The sequence below is a fragment of the Schistocerca nitens genome, chromosome 1, assembly GCF_023898315.1.
Source record: "Schistocerca nitens isolate TAMUIC-IGC-003100 chromosome 1, iqSchNite1.1, whole genome shotgun sequence".
Lineage (NCBI taxonomy): Eukaryota > Metazoa > Arthropoda > Insecta > Orthoptera > Acrididae > Schistocerca > Schistocerca nitens.
The window spans coordinates 540169865-540194423 of NC_064614.1; the positions used below are offsets into that span (position 1 = coordinate 540169865).

The following is a 24559-nucleotide window of genomic DNA, read 5'->3' on the forward strand; positions in this document are numbered from 1 at the left end:
AGCATCAAGGCGACGCGAGGCGGTGGGTTCCAGGCGCTTCTGCTCCAGTCTTTTTGATGTCGCCGCGGCCACAGTGCTGTCCCGCCGGCGCCAAACATTACCCAAAGGTACGCGCACCGGGCAAATTCTAAATGTGTACTATCATTATTCACACCACCCATTTTCAGTTAACCTGCCTACTGCTGTAATAATTATTCGTCTTAACTTATTACTGAATGTATTTGAAAAGGTAAATAATAATAATAATAATAATAATAATAATTTTACTGTCGTTCAGCTGATTACAGCAATAGACAAAGTCAAGAGCATATATTTCTACATAAACTACTAGCCTATATCGAAGTGAATTGGTTTACATAAAATAGGTACACGTTAGAATATAGTATTTTCATCTTCAAAGAATTCATCAATGGAGTAAAACGGATTGTTCACTAGTAGCTTGTATAATTTAGCTTTAAAGATATTTACAGGCAGTTCTTTACAGTCAGCACTTAGTCTATTAAACATCCTTAGTCCAAGAACTAGGTAAGAGTTATGCGATTTTGATAATCTATGATATGGTACGTCTACAGATGTTCTGTTTCTAGTATTATGGCTATGAATATCACTTCTCAACACAAAATTAGACACATTGTTTCTAATGTACATTAAAACATTGTAGATGAATATGTTTACTACTGTAAGACACTGCAATTTAATAAACAGAGGTTTACAATGTTCTGTTTTATCAGAATCCGTTATTATTCTTATTACTTTCTTCTGTAAAAGTAAAATGTCATTTACATGACAGCTACTACCCCACAGTAAAATTCCATAAGAGATGATGCTTTGGAAGAAGGCAAAATATGCTGATCTCACATACTCATTGGGAACATGTCTTTTTAAATTTCTAATTAGATAAATCACTCTTGAAAGCCTAGCCAATATATTCTTAATGTGTGGTTCCCACGTCAATTTATTGTCAATAGTAACACCTAAAAATTTAACAGTTTGTAATTCCTGGTAGTTAGGAATCTCTCTGAGGCTAAAGTAAAGTGTCTGGGTTTTGGTTTCATTTAGCAAGAAGCCATTAGCTTTGAACCATAATGAGGACTGAGCAAGGGTATTTTCGGTCAGTGTTTTCAGTGTACCTAGATCAGAGCTTTTATGTAGAAAAGTTGTGTCATCAGCATATAATATTGTATGAGATTTTATGAATAAGGGCAGGTCATTAATCATTAGTATAAACAGTAAAGGTCCAAGCACCGACCCTTGAGGCACTCCGCACCTAACATTAACCAAATTTGATTTCTCCCTACCAATGCACACAACTTGTTGACGATTCTCTAGAAAAGACCTGAACATATTTATACTGTTGTCATCAAAACCATAGTAAACTAGCTTATTCAGCACAGTGTCATGCTCTACACAGTCAAAGGCTCTGCTCAGGTCACAAAATGTAGCCTGGGCATAGTCCCTAGCCTCGAACACATCTAGGACTAATTTTACGAGGGAGTCCATTGCATCTGTTGTGGATTTACCTTTCCTAAATCCAAACTGTTTATCACTAATTATATTTAGTTTACCCAAGTAGGCACTAACTTGCTCATACATAATCGTTTCTAAAATTTTTGAAAAAACTGGGGTCATGGATATAGGTCTGTAGCTAGCGGGACAGTTCTTTTCCCCTTTTTTGTATATGGGCACAACTCTAGAAATTTTTAGTATGTCGGGGAACTTACTTTCAACTAGGCATTTGTTAACACAAAAGGTTAAAGGATAAATCACACAATCAATAACATCTTTCAACAAATTACATGACATATCTTAGTAATCAACACTAATTGAAGGTTTGAAATTTTTCACTATTTTTAGGATATTATTTGGGCTCACTTCTGTGAAAGTGAAGGTGCTTGGGGGAAGCTTTTCAAAGCAGCTGTCCATAATACTAAGTGCATTTTCAGGTGGTTTGATTATTGAACTACTAATTTCTTCAATAGACTGAATGCAATATTTATTAAATTCTTCTGGGGTAATGGTAATTTCCTCTTTGTGTTTAGTGTGTGCAATGGAGTTTATTACACTCCAGGCCTTCTTGCATTTATTGTTAGATTTTTCAATGTTTACTATGTTATGCAGTTTCTTTGCTTCATTTATTGCCTTCCTGTACTTGCATTTAGCTTTAGCATACAGGTCTTTATACAGTTCTGATTTACTGGTTTTGTACAGACTAGAATACAGCATAACAGTATTTTTCAGTTGCCCTAACTGTGGAGTATACCATTCCTTCGTTTTCCTTCTCTTGTAATTAGTACTAATATTCACTATACATTTTTTCAGAGGGATGCTATTTTCAAATACATTTAAAAAGATGGAGAAAAACTTTGTGAATACAATATCAGCTGAACAGTGTTGAAGCCTAATAAAACATATGTCCCAACTGAAATAAGTGAGGGCATGTCTAAACCTATCCATCCTCTCTCTGCTCACTGGTCTAGTAATCACAGTTTTAGATTCTGGTTTGGTGCAGTCTGAAGTTACATTATTAAGACTAAGATATACTGCATCATGATCTGAGAAAGGGAAACTAATTACATCAGTGGACATACAAGTTCTCTTAACATTTGTAAATATATTGTCTAGACAGGACGAGCCTCTGGTAGGTTTGCAGTTAACATAGTACAGGTTAAATTGTCGAAGCACATTTTTGAGCTCTGTCACAGTTTTTCTGTCCTGCAGGACATCAAAACTTGAATTGATATCCCCTCCAATGACAACATTGTATTTTTTCCATTTCGGTATACATATGTACATTAAGAGTTCCTCAAGTTTCTCCAGAAAGATATGGGGGTCACCACTAGGTGGCCTGTACACTACTACTACCATTAGCTTAAGGTTCTCAATTACTATACCTGACATTTCAAAATGCATTTCATCACAAAGGGTATTGAGATCTATCCTGCCACAGTTTGGTGCGAGAGGTGTTTTTGCATATATTGCTACCCCACCACGTAAGTGCTGTTTTCTGCAATAGCAACTACGTAGTGTGTAATCATCCAATACTTTGTACCCAAGCTCATCCTCTTTACACCAATGTTCACTTAAACATAGAATATCTATCACGTTTTCATTTGAAAATTCGTTGACAATTAAGTTTTTATCTGCCATGCCCTGAATATTGAGGTAGCATATTTTAAACTCTACTTTAGGCATTTCTTTTTTTGCGTATTCTCTTAGTTGACATGACCTACTGTTACTGCATGAAAGTTGACCAGGTTGTGTCCTTATGTTACTAGAACACCCAACCTGGTCTATGCATACAAGTTTTTTGTCATCTCAGTTGAAACATAATCCAAACACATTACTGGTCTTTTTTCCTTCTCTAGCTTATCCAATACTATTCCGATAATTGTATCACTTAAAACACGTTTACCTAGATAACTGAAATGTTGACCATGCTTGGTATGCCATTCTCTGCTACAACTACTGGTGTTAATTAAGGAAACATTCCTAAAGTGCTTACAGATAGCTTTGTACTCCTTGTTTGTCTGCTCCACTTCCTTATTCACACATGACCACTGGGGCAAATCATGTCGATGTGGCACATTAACAACAATCACGTTGGTGTGGGTTAACATTCCGAGAGTCTTCTTCAGTGTCGAAGTAGCAATCTTCCTTTCGTTTCTGCTGACGTCGTTTGCTCCGGCCATTACCACTACCAAGTCTCTGTCCGCGAGGACTGTGCTTTCTTTCTTGATTGATGTTGAAACATCTCGTAAACCAGCTCCTGATTTAACAGTACCTTCTATTTCAAACTCGTTAATCACACGAGGTCCGCTTTCCGTTAACATAGCTGCTAGTCCTCTGGCGTAACTGTCTGAATAAATCTTGATTTTACGTTTTTTCTTATACCTTCCTTGGCTGTTCGCTAAATTTTGAGAGTCCTGCACCACCTTATCAGATGAGTGTGCTGATACAGTTTCTATGTCATCTGTGTTTTGAAGCGAATTATATTTGTTATTTAATGGTAACACGAAGTCCTGCCTATGTTTATTGTTAATATGTTTGTAAGCGCCCCCCTTCGATTTTACAGTTACCCATCTACTGCTAGGCCTGTTGTGAGCCGTTTTAGTCGTAGCTTCACTTTCTGGCAATCCTTCCATAGGTTTGGGGATATTAAGACATACCTGATGACCAATCTCTTCCAATTGAAGCTTGAGTCTTCTGTTTTCATCACTCAGAATTTTTGTGTCCTCTCGTAGCTCAGCAATAATTAACAACAGATCATTTTCAGAGGATGAAGCACCGATTTTCACATCTTTGGTTTTTGTTTTACCACGCCATTGCTCCTACTTTTGTGGATTTAGTTCATATTTCTCGTACAGTATTTTTAATTCGTCCTGTAAGAGTCCAATAATTGCAATATATGATAGATTTTCCTTTTTGATACTGTCGGTCTTCCTTGCTGCATCACACGTACACGTTTCTTGACCATTAAGGGATGCAGCCCTTTGTTTACAATCCGCACAGTTCCACATAGTCGCACAATTATCGTCGCTTCTCAGTGAAGGATCAACCTTTCCGCAACGAAAATGAAATTTATGGTTACACTGGACACAGACGAAGCCACTTTTAACAGGTTTCGTGCACTTTTTGCAAGATAGACACTGTAAAACACTATTTTCGCGAACTTCTTTACAAAGCATAATATAACTAATAATTTTCTTGAATTATTGGGGGAGGGGGCTCTGCACCCCAAACGAATTTTTGAGGGGGCTCGGGCACCCTCAGGCCCCATGGAGTCGACGCCTGTGCTGACTGGTCATGGAAATTCTTATTATTCTTATTACTGACAGCTATACTTGACTCCTTTCTCACGTAGATGGTTAAAATTATCAGCCACAGCAAATTTTTTAACAGTGGAAGGATTAATGTTTTTGAAGATGACAGAAGTGGCCATCCATCTGTAGTCAGCAACAAATTGGAACATAAAACTGACAAAACATTTTGTGAAAATTGCATGTCACAATATCTGAACTGTTGGAAAACTTCCACAGATTTCTTGGTGTTTTGCAAGAATTCATGACTAAACTATTGGGGTACAACAAGTTCTGTGCTCTTTGGGTTACCAAACACCTTCTTGTAAAGACAAAACTCAAAGGACGACTGCTTCTCTAGACTTTCTTTTCCATTACTCTGTGGAGGAAGAAAGCCTATTTAATGCAACCATTACCGGTGATGAGACACTGTCTTCCTACGTTAACACAGAGAAAAAGTAGCAGTCAATGGTAAGGGCCCACACCACCTCACCCAAAAATAAGGCACACCAAACTATCAGCCACAAAATTTGTATATGTCTATTGTTTTTCTTTTTCCAGTGGCGTGGTTGGAGGTTGGTTGGGGTTGGGGGAGGGGGGGGGATGGTAGATGGGGGGTTAAAGAAATCTTATTTGAGGATTTTATGAAGTGTAGAAAGTCAAACAAAACTGAAGCCTACTGTGAGACATCAAGAAAACTAAGAAGAGCTATTCCGAATAAGTGACACAGTCTCTTATCTATAACTCATGTTTTTGTGCTATACTCAGTGCCACATTATTCAGCAAACATGAAAAGTTGTTCAATCCGTTAAAATGGGACTTATTTTAACAATCCCCTACAGCCTATATGGGCTCCAAGTGACTTCCATCTCAGTATGCACATGAAAAATTGCCTTGGCTCCCAACATTCTGATTCCAGTGCAAAACTTCAACATGTTGTCATGAGGTTGCTGCTGTTTCTGACACCAAAATGTTATGCAAAGAGAATCTGTCAACTCATTAAGAGGTATAATAAATGCTTAACTCTGAATAATGATTATGCAGAGACGTAATGCAAAGGTGTAGTCAAAGATTTTTATAATAAATTTGTTTTAATTATTCCAGTACTTTATTTATAGCATTGCTGAGGTTACATTACATATGGCTGCCATAGTATATTTTATGGATGGTAATGTGTGAGTATACGAATGGAAAGGAAAGTGGTTGTGTCAAGAAGCTCAAGAACTCTCAAACTGTATCCTCAAAAAAGTTAGATTAATGAGATAATAATCAAATTTTTTTATTACTATTATGTCTTACAGACTTATTTTGGTTTGAGAAGCAATCATAGAATGTGCTTTAATCATTACCAGCCATAGACTGGCGATTTTTTTCTTTTAATCTGTTACATCTTACAGTAAACACAAGGTGTTTCGACTGCTGGCCCAGTTGAGGAGCAGGCTGAGTAAAAAATAAAGCTTTGGGCTATTCATGGTATTCTGATGAATAATATACACTGACTAACAAAAAAAGTGAAGCAACCAGAAGACATAGTCATAGGGCAATGCAGCTTTATACATGTACACTCTGCTGGAGGGTACGTAAATGGCTAGAGATGCAATTACTGAGACAGGTAACACAGTCACCAAAGTGCACTAGTGTCATTTATGTTTAGCATTATCGTCAGATCAGTAATATACATAAAGCATGAGAACATAGTCACATGTTGAGTGATGACTGTGAAGGACAAGGAGATGCCACATACTTGTGTGAGACAGCATTATCAAGCATTTGACAGTTTGAAATGTGCCTAACAGAGTTTCTTTGGCCAACTGGTCCAGTCGTGCAATATCCATATTTTTGGGACATTCAGATGTTACAGTAAACTGATGTTGGGCTGCATAGGAACAGGAGGGCAGGTACAATCATTGTCAAGATTCTGGTTGAGTACGCCTACCACCACAAGGGAGCATCATCAGATTGTTCACCAATAATATTGTCAACATCTGTCACGTTTTTGCATGATGCTCAGTCCCACATGCCCAGCAAATACAACAGTTGTCGAATCAGTTAAAATGGGATTTATTTTAACAGTCTTCCTACTGTCCACATGAGCTCCAACTGACTTCCATATTATTGTGCAAGTGAAAAACTGGCTTGGCTCCCAACACTTTCAACATGCTGTCATGAGCTTCCTGTCATTTCTGACACCAAAATTTTATTCAGAGAGAATTTGTCAACTCAATAATAGATATAATAAAGGCTTAACTCAGAATAATAACATATGACACTTCACATTTGTGCTGGCCATTTGAGTACAAGTAACAGGCTCCATACAACATTTTGTGTCATCACATACCACAGTTCGGACACTAGCAGCAGCTGCACTGGGCAATTACTGTCACATCCATAGACTGCCATTATTAGCACAAACCAAATGGCTTGTTTGGAGTGGTATCATAAACCGGGAGCATGGACCGCTGATGAGTGGTATCACATTGTGTCCAGCAATGAATTGCAGTTCTGCAGTATCCCAGACGACCATCGTCAGTGAGTATGGTGGTGATCTGGGGAGAGGTCCCATTCTTCCAATGTTTTGGAGAGGCGTGGCAGTGTTACTGCTGGCATCATCGGGTATGACAAACGATTTTATATTCCGAGCATCCACAGCTGTTGAAAGGTGTGATGTTAGGAAGAACTCTGCTCACAGCTGGTAAAATTGTTGTTTATTAAAACGTGACCAGTTATGTGGCTTTAAGCTGCACCATCAAGTGAACAATGTTAAAAGATCATAGACATACCCATCGAACTGAGTCAAAATTAATTAATTATTCAATTATTCAGAGAACATCATCAATACTATGGGGAGTGAAAGAAGTGACCTATTCTTTAAAATTTGACTGCATCAGTATGACACAGGGCAGCTCAGTGTAGGGCAAGGCAAAAGTGTCTCTTACGAACAACAGAGAGACTGACTGTGTGATGCTGAGGTACTCCTGCCAGCAGCAAGCTCCCCAAATCTGCCCATGAAAGGTGTTGGGGCCAGCTCTGATGTCAACTCCATCCTGGAGCCAGTATCCAAAATATCAAGGATCAGTCACAACAGTTAACAGTTGTGAATAGCTTCCCTCAAGAGAAGAAAACAGCTTTATGACACCCTTCCCCACCAAATCAGGACACTCATCCAGGCCAAAGGGGTTGCAATGTCAAACTTATATTCTCTGTAAACTTGACTTGATTTTGTAACCACTGAAATAACATCACATATCCTCCCAAACCATGAAATTTCATTCCATTCTCTTCTCCCCTTCTGTTTTGTTAGGCAGTGTATGTGCGAGCTGGCTGGTAATCACCACCATACATTGTACAGGGGGGTGGTGGTGGCAATCATTAATTTATTTGTCCATATTAATACCAACATAAAAATGTGTATCAGGATAGTGGTTAGAACTGATATGAAAGTCCTGGCACGTGCTCTAGAATCAGACCCACAAAGTGTCATGGGCCCAAATGAGGAATAAGCAAACAAATTGATAGAAACCGAAAGATCATCATGGTTCTTATAGTATTTCATGAATGTCCCCTGAAATAACCTGCAAGGTTGTAGTGAAATCAATAGATTTATTCTTGATATCGTAATACAAAGCACTCTTCGTAAAGAACAGTGCGTGTACTATCAACAATACTATGAAAAGGACAGATTGTTATTCTCCATAAATACGACGCATTGAGTTGCAGACAGGCACAACAAAAAACCTGTTACACACTGAGCTTTCAGCCAAAGCCTTCTTCAGAAAAGAAGAGAAAACACATTCACACAAGCAAGCACACTTTGCGCAGATATGGCCACTTTGTCCCGCCGCAGAAGCCAGAGTGCAATGGTCTACTGTCAAGCTGAAGCAGCAGTCTCGAGTGGGGTGAAGAAAGGGGAAGGATAGCAGGATGCAGGATACAGGATGGGAGGGGGTGGGGGGAGGAACCAGCACTTCCTGACAAGAGTGTGCAGGGACAAGACGGTGGCTGCCTGGCATGGCATCGGGAGGCTGTGGAGGAGAATGGAATGGGAGCATGGGGATAGGGGTGAGGTGGGGGGGGGGGGGGGATCAGAATAGGAGAGCAGAAAAGAAGTGAAAAGCTGGTGGCATTTGCAGAGAGCAGAGCACAATAGGGGGGGGGGGGGGGGCATGAATTTGGAGGAGGTGATAGACCAGAGATGGCAGAAACTGTTGGCTGGAGGGTGTGGGGGCAGTAGGTTAGCTTAGGTTGAAGCCGGGATGATTTTGGGAGCAGAGAATGTGTTGTAAGTATAAATGCCATCCACAAAGTTTGGAAAAATCTGGTGGTGGAGGGGAGGATCCAGATGTTACAGGTTGTGGAGCAGCCACTGAAATGAAGCACATTATGTTCGGCTTCATGTTGTGCCACAGGTGGTCCACTTTGCTCTTGGCCACAGTTTGGTAGTGAACATTCACCCTGGTAGACAGGTAATTACCGTATTTACTCGAATCTAAGCCGCACTTTTTTTCCGGTTTTTGTAATCCAAAAAACCGCCTGCGGCTTAGAATCGAGTGCAAAGCAAGCGGAAGCTCTGAAAAATGTTGGTGGGTGCCGCCACAATTAACTTCTGCCGTCAAATATATGTAGCGCTACACAGGTATGCTTTGTAGGCACAAAGATAAATACTGGCACCATAACCTCTGCGTCAGTAAATAAATTTTAAAAAAAAGGTAAAGATGAGCTTTTTTCTCCGCCTCGAGTTACGACCACTGCATTTTCATACATTATCCAACGAAGTAAATACAAATTCCGTATTGTTCATCTCTGAATGTAGCAGCATTTCAATGCACTACGAAAATCCGACTGGCAAGACTGTTTGGAATGTTTGTCAACATGTCCAACTCTATATTCTGAATTTTTTCCTACCTGTGAGAAGAGATGGTTGCTAATAGGAACCAACTTTTATGAATTGTGAATCACATGCGGTATTCTCTTCACCATAAGAATACTACGAATATAAACATTTTGCCATGTATTGTTTCATGTTTGCTGCTATCTCATTTAAATCCTGTTTACCTAATAAACTTCGAAACTAGAGTGAGACAACAGCAAACGCGGAAGAATATACATATCATGTCATGTTTGTATTTGTATTATTCTTATTCCTAATAGTGATACAGTCAGAAGTGAAGCACGGCAATTGACTAGATTTTTTAATCTAAGGTGATTCTAATTTCTGTGCAGAATATAATGTACTAAAGAGGCGCCTGCAAAGATTTTCAAACAGAGAAAAATTTTCACTAAGCTCTCGTTCAGAACATCTTCTATCATACGTAGTCTATTATTTGGTTCTTGTTGATCTTTATCAAAGAAAGCAGCAGTGTAAGTAACAACAAATAGCAGTTTCTTGCCATTGTTTCGCTAATGAGACGATTCCTCTCTTCTTTTTTTTTTTTTTTTTAAAATTGTAAGCGGCGGTAGCGAGCACAAAAGCAAGCCATGCCGCGAGCGGCGACAGGCCGTAAACACGCACTATCAGAATGCGACAAACAATGCATGACACAGTACAGTAATGCATTTTCAGCTTAGAGTGACATAAACACCTATAATAAAGAAATCGGCGCTTATCAGATCAAAGAAAAATAAGCAATCAATTCAAACCAGACAAAGCACGTGAAAAAGGAAGGGCACCCGTATAAATACGGATGGAGCGCCTGACGCATAGCAATGGCTACCTGGTAAAGCTTAACTGCTAAGCCTACGACTCGAACCAAACTACTGTAGCTGTATCGTCATTCATTCGACCTAAATTGTATCTCATATTTCAATGGACCAACTTTGTTTCGATTTGGAGATGCGGCCTAAAACTTTTCTCTCCCCTTGAATTTCGAGTCTCAAATTTCAGGTGCGGCTTAGATTCGGGAAAATTTTTTTTCCTTGATTTCGAGTCTCATTTTTCAGGTGCGGCTTAGATTCGAGTGCGGCTTAGATTCGAGTAAATACGGTAATAGTCATACCAATATAAAAAGCTGTGCAACAATTGCAGCTTTCACAGGTGGTTGGGCCTCTGATGGTGGCCTGCGAAAAGACTGGAGTAGAAAGCACTGGGTAAGTGGATTGGGCAGGTCTTGCACCTGCGTCTTCCACAGGGATATGATCCTTGTGGCAAGAAGTTGGGATTGGGAGTGGCATACGGATGAACTAGGGTGCTGAAGGTTCACTGGGCAGTCGAGCATCACTTTAGGATGTCCCTAAGTTCAGAGCATGATGACAGATAATCACAGACCTGACAAAGGATGTGGTTCAGTTGTTCTAACCTGGGTTGGTGTAGGGTGACGAAGGGGGGAACACACTTGTAGCTTGTTGTTGGGGGTGGTGGGAGGATTGGGTGTTTTTGGGGGTATGGAATGGGAAACCTGTTTGCAGACTAGATCTGGGGGTAGTGACTGGCTCTGAAGGCTGTTGTGAAACCCTCAGCTTTGGGCAAGAGAGTTCTTTTCACTGCAGATCTACTGCCCCCTGCTGGCCAGGCTGCACAGGAGGGATTTTTTGGTTTGGAAGGGATGACAGCTGTTGAAATGCAGGTAATGTTGGTGGTTGATGGATTTAATGTGGACAGCGGTGTGCATGGAGCCATCAGAGAGGAGGTGGTCAATGTCCAGGAAGGTGGCATGCTGGGTTGGGGTGGACCAGGTGAAGCGGGTGGGAGAGGTGATGAGATTGTGAAGAAATGAGAGTTGGGTGTCTTGGCCCTGAGCCCAGATCAAGACAATATCATCAATGAACTTGGGGTTTTGGAAGGCTCAGAAGGTTTCCTCTAGATTGTCCATAATAGGTTGGAATAGGAGGATGCTATGCAGTGCCCTTAGTTGTACTGTGGATTTGTTTGTAAACCTCCCCTTCAAAGAAGAAACTGTAGTTTATTAGGATAAAGTTAGTAATGTGTATGAGGTGTATGTGTGTAGTATAAACTGCGTGTTATTCACTTCCTTTTTGCTATCTGTAGATCTCCTGAACAGGAATTTGTTCCATCGTATCCATTTTTTTTTTAAATTAAGATTTTGGTCACATTAATTACAATATAAAGTCAAAGTGAATCTTCCATGCTTGTCATAACAAATCAACAGAAAATTAGGTCATGTGAAACACCACCACTGCTGTGTTTCGAGACAGCAGTTCTAACTCTTACAATTTGGTGTGATCCTTTGGAGTTAAACTATTTACCTCAATACCTTCAAGCAAAATTCCCATCCCAAGCAATGTGTTTCAAAACCAAAATTCTACTTTCTTGTGTCAAAATCCAAAGCTTTAGAATCCATTCCTGTCACTTTGCATGTTAATCAGACTTACTCTGAAATGTTTTTCCATTTCATACACTTCAAATAACAGTCATTGGTTTACATCAGGTTCACATGTGCTATCTTTTTGCCAAACTGCCATCTCACCTCAGTGTAGTGAAGCAATACATTCTAAACTTTTGTAACTGAAAACTTTGAGAGTTATATGTAAATTAATAGTGATAATATGGAAATGAGGATTTATTAAGCTACCTGCAGCAGACAAATATGACAACACACAATGAAATAAGCAGTTGTGGCCGGGACTAACTAGTAATTCCTAACATAACTCCAACACGGGTGAGTATAGGCTTCCACGGCCATTGCAGTATTCAATAACACTTTGCCATATACATGACCACATTGTCATGTTCTTCTACAGATCATTTCAGCCACTGGTGCAAATGTTCTACATCATCAGGGTGGTAAGTTGACTAAAAAGTACACCACCCTGAAGAAGGCTATTTACAATGCTGTCAATCAGAATTTATTTATTTATTTATTGAAACAGCTAGTAGGTTATGAATTTAATGGAGGAAAGGAGGCAGGGGTGAAATTGATATCATGAAAGAATCAGAGGCAATATTAGGCTAACAGCTGATTAACTGTGACAGATTCAAAGGAACAAAGTTTGAACCAAATCACTGCCAGTCAACCATTTTGTGATACTGCTATACATTAAGCAACTACCTTCTACAGTCAATAAAATCAAATTAAAAAGCATTTTGTGCATTTTCACTTAATGTAAATTCATATTTCATTTCTGTGAAGACCTATAACTCATGAATCTTATCAGTCTTCTGTACGACATATAACTTGACTCAATACTTAGTCCAGTTAATACTAAATACTCAATATTGAGTAATGACAGGTAAGTCATCCTTGTATCACATAGAAAATTATGCAGGGAGAACGTACAAACCATTTTTAAAACTTTTATTTCACAGTAAGATATTACATACATGAGATTATGACATGATCAACAATATTATGTACATCATTTAAAATGACATTTCATCATTTTAACAAATTTGTAAATGCATCTCTATGTAGCTTTCCCCTCACTTGTTTTTTCCAAGCTCCGCGGCACGTTTTGTAGCAGCTTCAACAGCCTCCATTAAGGTGCTCCTGTAAACAGAATGTGTGTTAAAAATGTTTTCTCAGTACAACAAACCATTAAGTCACACAGTGAAGCTAAGAATGAATATTCCCACAAAACAGTTTTTTGTGAACACACACAACATGAAGGCAAGAGATACTCTATGCACAGAATTGTTCTCATTACGATACCTCTCCAACAAATGTGGCAACAAGTGATTATAATATTTTTAAAGGGGGAAAAAATCTTTAATATCATGGTACTATTTTAGCATAGTGGGAGACTTTAGTTTCTCTTGGCATGTAACATATTTTAAACAACTTATAAGAATGCAGCCAGTTAATGTCTTTGTCAACTGCCAATATTTTGAAAGATGAACAAGCCGTCATTTGCAAGGCCCAAATCCAACAAGAGAGTGCTGTGCAAGGATATTTAAACCCTTGGTAGGAGCCTAGCTGGCCAGAAATCATAATATAGCATATGCCGAAAGACAACAAGCACGCCATAAACAAAGTGCCACCACACACCCCAAAAATTGCCCATATCGGAAGCTAAGGATGACCCTGACCAAGGCAACATTCTGCAATAACAAATTTTCTCAGACATTTTAAGTGTGTGTAACTCTTGCACTCTGTACACAGGTCTTCTCCAGTCCCGATGGCTTTGGCCAATGTATGACATGCCGCAACTGCTTGGGATATGCCAAACCAAGGTCATCCTTTACAGACCCTGAAATGACCCTAATTTTAGATAGTTAAAAATGCACTTTACATCATTTTTCTGCAGAATACAACTGCTCTTGATGGAAATTCTATTGAAGTAGGACAAAACGGCAGCATTAACATCTCATTATTTTCATCAGTCACCCAATATGTGGTTGGTCAATAGAGCACTGTGTGTGTGTGTGTGTGTGTGTGTGTGTGTGCGCGCGTGTGTGTGTGTGTGAGAGAGAGAGATATGTCTTACACTATAAACATTTTTGCAGAATGCAAACTTTCAATGTGTGAGATTATTTAGACCCTGTGAACCAAGGTACAGTATACCCCTTCATGCTGAGTCAGATGGTGACAACTATCAGCCTGAAGACACAAAGTAGTACGAGTTAGCTTCCTATAAATGGCATACCTTAATATACCATCAAATTTCCTTCTGATCAACATGTCAAGGAAAGGAAGGTGGCCATGAGTCTGATATTTTAGTTTGTTCTGATGTGACCTCTCTCTTCACTCACTAAAAGTAACCTATTTCAACATGAATTGCCTACCACTTACTTTTAATCAATGACCAGTTTTATGAGCTGAAAGATGGAGTTTCAGTGGGGTGCACATTGTCACCTACTAACATAGTTATGGAAGACTTTGAGGAACATGCCCTGGAGTCATTGCCATGAAACATGTATGCTTGTGTAACTACGTAGATGAAACTTTTGTGGTTTGCCTCATGGCAGTGAGATTGAGAACAGTTTTTTAGAACACTTGAATTCAATCCAGCCAAATGTTTGTTTCACTATGGAGGTGAAAAAGGTCAGCTGATTTCCATTCCATGGTGCGTTATCGGGAGAAAGGTTGATGATACATTTCGACATGCTGTTTATAGAAAGTCAAATCTGATTTGTATCTTTAAGGTGACAGTTGTCACCATCTCAGGACCTGAAAGTTTATCAGATGAGTCAGACCATCTTGCCATCACTTTTCTCCAGAATGAAAAACAGTGAAAGACGCATGTTGCGTGAATCACAAAGTGGCACTTAAGTCTATGGTCTCTTTGGCTTATGCAAGTAGCATGTTCAACAGGATTGGTCATATTTTGTGGAAACTCCCTGTGAAAAGCATTTTTTGAACACCATCTTAGCTTACGGCCCTTTTGGAGTCTGTAAAGGTGAATGTCTACCTTATTTCATGTAGTTGTGGTACATAATAAATTTATCAGATCATCATGTATAGAGCATGAGCATCACACACACTTACAACATCCTAACAATTCTGCTGCTAAAGAACACTGAATGGGTAGCAATCATTCTTTGGAATGCGACAGCGATTCTGGTGTGCATTTCCAACTATCAAGCAGGCAGTTGAGACTGAGGCGTTTGCTTAAATTCTGTTTGGAATCCTGCTCTCTCCTTGATCAAACAATAGAGGAATAAAGTTTATCATTGTTCACCCTTTGGTAACTAATATTCACTATAAACAACTACTGACATTGCCACATTTCATTGTGAAGTGGCACTAGTTGTTTATGATGTGTGTGTGGGCTTTCTGTATATGCCATTATATTTTTCTTGGTCAGTGAAGCCCTGTCCAGGATTTAAACATCTTTGCACAGCACTCTCTCATTGCATTTGTGCCTTGTGAAAGACCAAGTGATCACCCATCAAAATATTGCCAATTGTCTAAGATATCATCCAGCTGCATTCCCGTAAGTTGTTTTAACATTTGCCAGCACGTTTTTACATCAGTAGAAATTGTTTAGGTCATGCAACAGTTCAATGCAGTAAGCTTATCTAAAATTCTTTCAGAAGAGATGAGGGAGCACTGCGGAGGAATGCATGCCTGAAGAATTGAAATTCTTTTATTACACTCACTCTCCCTCTCCCTCCCCACTTCTCTCCCTTTCCTTGCCTCAGTCTCAACCTCAACCTCTACCTCCACCCCCCCCCCCCCTCCCTTCCACCAGTCGTGTAAAAAAATTGAGAAACTTACCAGGTACAAAACTTTATTGTAAAATAAAAGATCACTGTAAGCACTGAGTTTGGTATCCATTGCTGAAAGAACACTGTAAATGCTAAAACAATAACAAACATACCAGAATCTTCTGTGGCCTCACAAAGCATTTCTACTTAATAACACTACTCAACAGCCATTTTGCATCTGGGATGTGATACATCAACTAGTATGTATTTTGGTGTGTAGAATCCGAATATATCTTTCAAAATGTTCTAACATGTACCATTTTTGAGTTTTTAAACGTTTTTTATCTTTCGTATTCAGTATTTTGCTTTTTGCTGTTCTTCTGTTTTGATGTTTAACTGTTCGTTTTCATTTCCAGAGGAGAGCTAGAAGATCTACAAATCGTCAGTAAATGGTTGGTGTGGTAATCCAGTGGTGTGAAAGAGATCCTCAGTGAGTGTTTCCTGTGAAAGATAGTGCAAACTTTTTCTGTTTAAAACTTACACTAAGAAAAATGGCAACTAGTAAATCTCATTGCTGTCTAATCCACCCCAACAACGTTCGTCGTGTGTGCGAAATTCACTCCAAAAGCCCAAATAAAACCAATCACTGATTTGAGTGAGAAGGCATATTGCCTGCATAACCTGTACTACAACCTTAACCGAGTCATTGAAAGGAAAACACCAAGCCATGCCATTCGCTGTTCTGATCGTGTGGTGTGAACCTGATGACTGTTACTTCTGTCTTACAAATATTTTGGGACATTCGAGCAAAACTAGACATAAAATAAAGTATCCAAATGTATCTTCAGTGCATTTGGCTGTGCCCTATTATGAGGGACTGCCTGTTCCTGTCTGTAACTTGAAATCCATGGAACCAGACACGATGTTAAGTGAATCAGAAAGTGTTGAACATATAGAAGAGTACTGTCCTCAATATCCTGACACTTCGCCTCAGTTCTTTAATCAAAAGGAATTGAACGATTTGGTTCATGAACTATAACTTTTGAAACAGCAAGTTGAACTCTTGGGGACGAGACTGCAACAACGGAACCTTCTAGCTCCAGGGACAAAAATTTCCTGTTTCAGATCAAGAGGTGCTTCCTTCGCTCAGTATTTCGATATGCAGAATTCAATGTGTGTAAGTAGAGACGTCAATGGTCTGATGATGCAGCTAGGTGTACAACATTATCCACAGGAGTGACAACTACTTATTGACTCCAGTAAAACCAACTTGAAAGCAGTACTACTGCATAATGGCAATGCATTTCCATCGGTACCTTTGGCTTACACAGCAGAAATGAAAGAAACTTATGAAACCATGGCTTTCCTGCTAGAGGCAATCAAATATAAGGATCATGAATGGCAGCTTTGCTGTGATTAAAAGTTGTTGCACTCCTTACAGGTTTACAGGCTGGATTCATGAAATACTGCTGCTTTTTTTGTCTTTGGGACAGCCGTGACACCAAGAACCACTATACAGTCAAGGAATGGCCTTTAAGGAAGTATTATGTTCATGGTAATGTAAATGTGAACAATACCCCCTTGGTTGAGCCCGGTAAAATCATTTTGCCTCCCCTTCATATCAAGATGGGCCTTATCAAGAACTCCGTAAAAGCTCTGGATAGAGAAGGTGAGGCCATCAATCACTTAAAAGAAAAGTTTCCCAAAGTAAATGAGGCAAAACTAAAGAGGTATATTGGTTGGACCACAGATAAGAAAATTTCTGAAAGATCCAACCTTTGATACCAAACTCGCAGATATCAAATTAGCTAATTGGTCTTTTTTTTAAGCAATTGTGCAGGGCTTTTTCGGTAACAGAAAAGACAAAAACTATGTTACCATTGAGAATGATCTGGTGGACAACTGTAAGAACATGGGGTGTAGAATGTCACTTAAAATTCACTTTTTACGTTCTCACCTTGATTTCTTACCGGAAAATTTGGGAACCGTAAGCAATGAGCATGGTGAACGCTTTCACCAAGACATTCTTGCCATGGAACACCATTACCAAGGCCATCGGAATCCTTTGATGATAGGTGACTACTGCTGGGATCTTGTTAGGGAGAGTGATGAAATGGCAAACAAAAGAACAGCTCCGTCACAACATTTTTCAAAAACCAAAGACGATTAAAGGTGAAAATATCTTCTGAACTAATTTTGACTTTTTATTGGCATCATGCCCATATATACACACAAAATAGTATTTATTTCAAACATTCTGAATGTGTATTTTTGTTTGACTTAATTGTATCAATTTTCGCTATTATCATTTTTTTATTCTGCTGTGTATCTAGGAAATGCGATATCACAGAGAAAAACTGATTTTACCAGTGTACTCAGCACCCCAAAATTAGGTAAATCCATCCATTTACAAACCAGATGCAGAAAAAAAAGTTTAAATTTGTTAATTAGTGTAATTCATGCCTTGTATATAACAGGACTAAAAACAAGAAGAAAGAAAGCAACACAATTCTCTCCTACAGAAATCTTAGTACTAAATGGGAGAGTTTATGACTGATGAACTGATAATAGTAAGGCACTCACATCATTCATACTCTTATGGGATGCTAAACTCCCATATTTAATATTTTCCAGTGATTTATAGAATTTATTTTCCTTGAATAACTCAGTTTTCAATATTACATCAATGTTAGGCTTCTATGTTGCCAATAAATATATTTAAGTATGAATCCTCCTTGTTGTTGTTGTGGTCTTCAGTCCTGAGACTGGTTTGATGCAGCTCTCCATGCTAATCTATCCTGTGCAAGCTTCTTCATATCCCAGTACCTACTGCAGCCTACATCCTTCTGAATCTGCCTAGTGTATTCATCTCTTGGTCTCCCTCTATGATTTTTACCCTCTACGCTGTCCTCCAGTACTAAATTTGTGATCTCTTGATGCCTCAGAACATGTCCTCCCAACTGATCCCTTCTTCTAGTCAAGTTGTGGCACAAACTTCTCTTCTCCCCAATTCTATTCAATACCTCCTCATTAGTTATGCGATCTACCCATCTAATCTTCAGCATTCTTCTGTAGCACCACATTTCGAAAGCTTCTATTCTCTTCTTGTCCAAACTATTTATCGTCCATGTTTCACTTCCATACATTGCTACACTCCATACAAATATTTTCAGAAAAGACTTCCTGACACTTAAATCAATACTCGATGTTAACAAATTTCTCTTCTTCAGAAACGCTTTCCTTGCCATTGCCAGTCTACATTTTATATCCTCTCTACTTTGACCATCATCAGTTATTTTGCTCCGCAAATAGCAAAACTCCTTTACTACTTTAAGTGTCTCATTTCCTAATCTAATTCCCTCAGCATCACCCGACTTTATTCGACTACATTCCATTATCCTCATTTTGCTATTGTTGATGTTCATCTTGTTGTTGTTGTTGTGGTCTTCAGTCCTGAGACTGGTTTGATGCAGCTCTCCATGCTACTCTATCCTGTGCAAGCTTCTTCATCTCCCAGTACCTACTGCAACCTACATCCTTCTGAATTTGCTTAGTGTATGCATCTCTTGGTCTCCCCCTACGATTTTTACCCTCCACGCTGCCCTCCAATACTAAATTGGTGATCCCTTGATGCCTCAGAACATGTCCTACCAACCGATCCCTTCTTCTGGTCAAGTTGTGCCACAAACTCCTCTTCTCCCCAATCCTGTCCAGTACCTCCTCATTAGTTATGTGATCTACCCATCTAATCTTCAGCATTCTTCTGTAGCACCACATTTCGAAAGCTTCTATTCTCTTCTTGTCCAAACTATTTATCGTCCATGTTTCACTTCCATACATGGCTACACTCCATACAAATACTTTCAGAAAAGACTTCCTGACACTTAAATCTATACTCGATGTTAACAAATTTCTCTTCTTCAGAAACGCTTTCCTTGCCATTGCCAGTCTACATTTTATATCCTCTCTACTTCGACCATCATCAGTTATTTTGCTCCCCAAATAGCAAAACTCCTTTACTACTTTAAGTGTCTCATTTCCTAATCTAATACCCTCAACATCACCCGACTTAATTCGACTACATTCCATTATCCTCGTTTTGCTTTTGTTGATGTTCATCTTATATCCTCCCTTCAAGACACCATCCATTCCATTCAACTGCTCTTCCAAGTCCTTTGCTGTCTCTGACAGAATTACAATGTCATCGGCGAACCTCAAAGTTTTTATTTCTTCTCCATGGATTTTAATACCTACTCCGAATTTTTCTTTTGTTTCCTTTACTGCTTGCTCAATATACAGATTGAATAACATCGGGGAGAGGCTACAACCCTGTCTTACTCCCTTCCCAACCACTGCTTCCTTTTCATGTCCCTCGACTCTTAAAACTGCCATCTGGTTTCTGTACAAATTGTAAATAGCCTTTCGCTCCTTGTATTTTACCCCTGCCACTTTCAGAATTTGAAAGAGAGTATTCCAGTCAACATTGTCAAAAGCTTTCTCTTAGTCTACAAATGTTAGAAACGTAGGTTTGCCTTTCCTTAATCTTTCTTCTAAGATAAGTCGTAAGGTCAGTATTGCCTCACGTGTTCCAACATTTCTACAGAATCCAAAATTATCTTCCCCGAGGTTCGCTTCTACCAGTTTTTCCATTCGTCAGTAAAGAATTCGCGTTAGTATTTTGCAGCTGTGACTTATTGAACTGATAGTTCGGTAATTTTCACATCTGTCAACACCTGCTTTCTTTGGGATTGGAATTATCATATTATTCTTGAAGTCTGAGGGACTTTCGCCTGTCTCATACATATTGCTCACCAGATGGTAGAGTTTTGTCAGGACTGGCTCTCCCAAGGCTGTCAGTAGTTCTAATGGAACGTTGTCTACTCCAGGGGCCCTGTTTCGACTTAGGTCTTTCAGTGCTCTGTCAAACTCTTCACACAGTATCGTATCTCCCATTTCATCTTTATCTACCTCCTCTTCCATTTCCATAATATTGTCCTCACAAACATTGCCCCTGTATAGACCCTCTATATACTCCTTCCACCTTTCTGCTTTCCCTTCTTTGCTTAGAACTGGGTTTCCATCTGAGCTCTTGATATTCATCCAAGTGGTTCTCTTCTCTCCAAAGGTCTCTTTAATTTTCCTGTAGGCAGTATCTATCTTACCCCTCGTGAGATAAGCCTCTACAGCCTTACAGTTGTCCTCTAGCCATCCCTGCTTAGCCATTTTGCACTTCCTGACGATATCATTTTTGAGATGTTTGTATTTCTTTTTGCCTGCTTCATTTACTGCATTTTTATATTTTCTCCTTTCATCAAATAAATTCAGTATATCTTCTGTTACCCAAGGATTTCTACTAGCCCTCGTCTTTTTACCTACTTGATCCTCTGCTGCCTTCACTATTTCATTTCTCAAAGCTGCCCATTCTTCTTCTACTGTATTTCTTTCCCCCATTCCTGGTAATTGTTCCCTTATGCTCTCCCTGAAACTCTGTACAACCTCTGGTTCTTTCAGTTTATCCAGGTCCCATCTGCTTAAATTCCCACCTTTTTGCAGTTTCTTCAGTTTTAATCTACAGTTCATAACCAATAGATTATGGTCAGAGTCCACATCTGCCCCTGGAAATGTCTTACAATTTAAAACCTGGTTCCTAAATCTCTGTCTTACCATTATATAATCTATCTGATACCTTTTAATATCTCCAGGGTTCTTCCATGTATGCAACCTTCTTTCATGATTCTTGAACCAAGTGTTAGCTATGATTAAGTTATGCTCTGCGCAAAATTCTACCAGGCGGCTTCCTCTTTCACTTCTTAGTCCCAATCCATATTCACCTACTATGTTTCCTTCTCTCCCTTTTCGTACTACCGAATTCCAGTCACAGATGATTATTAAATTTTCATCTCCCCTCACTACCTGAATAATTTCTTTTATCTCATCATACATTTCATCGATTTCTTCGTCATCTGCAGAGCTAGTTGGCATATAAACTTGTACTACTGTAGTAGGTGTGGGCTTTGCGTCTATCTTGGCCACAATAATGCATTCACTATGCTGATTGTAGTAGCTTACCCGCATTCCTATTTTCCTATTCATTATTAAACCTACTCCTGCATTACCCCTATTTGATTTTGTATTTATAACCCTGTAATCACCTGACCAAAAGTCTTGTTCCTCCTGCCACCGAACTTCACTAATTCCCACTATATCTAACTTTAACCTATCCATTTCCCTTTTTAAATTTTCTAACCTACATGCCCGATTAAGGGATCTGACATTCCACGCTCCGATCCGTGGAACGCCAGTTTTCTTTCTCCTGATAATGACATCCTCTTGAGTAGTAACCTACATATGCCTTTTTTCTCAGTTATGTTTAATTATCATTCATCATTGGTGTAAATATGACTGTATGTAATTTCTTTGAAATAAATTCTAATTGTTTGTTCTCTTATTGTGGTAGCATGTCATTTTTGAATAGCTGTTACAAAGATATCAATCCAGTACTCCAATAAAACAGTAATGCGCTTGGTATATCTAGATATAGGATTGTTCCTATGTCAAAATTAGAAGTGTCACTAATATATCCAACATATAATGCTTTTGTTTTTGATACTAAAAAATGGCCTAAGGCTGCAACTGTACAATGATACATGAAATAAAGACAATAGCAACTGGAGGTACCATGAAACCATTCACAAAATTCATCACAGTGGCAGACACTGTGGCACTGAAAATCTTCTCAAAATCTGACCCCTACAGAAGTCTCAGTCTTTTTAATCCCAAATAAAGGTTTTGTTAGTTATTTGTATGTTGCATGGATTATATCTCTCACTGTAAAGTGGAATAAGTCTGTCTTCCCAATTTCAGTACACTTTCCCAATAACAAATGGGCAAAATTCTGATTATTTACACAACTGTCTTAAGCAATTCTTTCTTAGGTACTGTGTTTTATGCACTAATTGCACACTCCAAGAGATATTTGTCATGACATGTGATGGGAATAACAGAACTGATATAAGTCACTTGGTATATGAATTTGAAGTGACCAATATTCACTTGTTTCAGGTCATTACCAACCTTAGCCCAATGTACAATGTAGCATAAACTGATATCGTCACCATATTGTGTTGTCTTTGCTGTGCTAAATTTTGTTTTGTGTGATGTTAACTTCACAGCTCAACTCTTATTAAGTCAGGCTATGTTGGCAGCAAAAGGGTCTTCAAGGAGTATGCAAATAATATACTAAATATCTCTCTCGGTATCCCTCTCACTCTCTGTAGCAGGGGTAGACAGGGAAACGGATAGCAGGTAGAGATGCGGGAAGATGCTAGTAATGTCTGTGGGAGCATGCAGGGACATAGTGGGAACAGTGGACAGCTAGGTGCAGCATTGGGAGTCTGTGTAGGGGGGAGAGCAAAGGGAGGGGAGAGAAGGAGAAAGGACTATGACTATGCAGGTGCACTGTTGGGATATAAGGTGTTCGCAGGACTAGAGTGGAGTGCCTACCCTGCTGCACACCCCAAAAAAAAAAAAAAAAAAAAAAAATTGCTGCTCACGCAACCACAGCTGGGCCATGGCACCCGAAGGCAACAGTGTTTATGTGTTTGTCAATTATGCTTGTATGAATGTATGCGAGTTATTCTGCCTATGTCTGATGAAGGATTTAGTCAAATAGCTGAAAATACCTAGCAGTCTTTTTTTATTGTTCCTGTCTGCCATGTACTACCTCCTCTATATGTTGAGTAGCTAGCTATTCTTTTCATATTATTATTATTATTATTATTTCTTTCTTTTCTCAGACGTTATGTCTGGTCAAAAATGAAAAGTGACGCGGACCTTGATCAAGCGTGACTTCCTTTTAACTGTACGGTATATGTTATATTGCATTTATGAACTTTCGGGTGATTGAACATGTATCAATAATTACGGATTTCTGTAGTTGTATATATAAGTTTGGATGTAGCTGTATTGCATTGATGTACTGGTGGATATTGTGTGGTATGACTCCTGTAGTTGATAGTATAATTGGTATAATGTCAACTTTATCCTGATGCCACATGTCCTTGACTTCCTCAGCCAGTTGGATGTATTTTTCAATTTTTTCTCTTGTTTTCTTTTGTATATTTGTTGTATTGGGTATGGATATTTCGATTAGTTGTGTTAATTTCTTCTTTTTATTGGTGAGTATGATGTCAGGTTTGTTATGTGGTGTTGTTTTATCTGTTATAATGGTTCTGTTCCAGTATAATTCGTATTCATTATTCTCCAGTACATTTTGTGGTGCATACTTGTATGTGGGAACGTATTGTTTTATAAGTTTATGTTGTAAGGCAAGCTGTTCATGTATTATTTTTGCTACATTGTCATGTCTTCTGGGGTATTCTGTATTTGCTAGTATTGTACATCCGCTTGTGATGTGATCTACTGTTTCTATTTGTTGTTTGCAAAGTCTGCAATTACCTGTTGTGGTATTGGGATCTTTAATAATATGCTTGCTGTAATATCTGGTGATTATTGTTTGATTCTGTATTACAATCATGAATCCTTCCGTCTCACTGTATATATTGCCTTTTCTTAGCCATGTGTTGGATGCATCTTGATCGATGTGGGGCTGTGTTAGATGATACGGGCGCTTGCCACGTAGTGTTTTCTTTTTCCAATTTACTTTCTTCGTATCTGTTGATGTTATGCGATCTAAAGGGTTGTAGAGGTGGTTATGAAATTG

General features: G+C 38.9%; 1 protein-coding gene across 2 annotated transcripts in view; it reads right to left on the reverse strand.

The window, feature by feature from the left end:
• Positions 1-13028: 13028 nt before the first annotated feature.
• LOC126253863 (uncharacterized) overlaps positions 13029-24559 on the reverse strand; it is an 83848-nt gene continuing 72317 nt past the window's right edge. For both annotated transcript variants that reach the window (XM_049955261.1, XM_049955262.1), the window contains one exon: positions 13029-13237. In XM_049955261.1, coding sequence (XP_049811218.1) covers positions 13171-13237 — 67 coding nt within the window. In that variant the 3' untranslated portion in view covers positions 13029-13170. The remainder of the gene's footprint in view (positions 13238-24559) is intronic.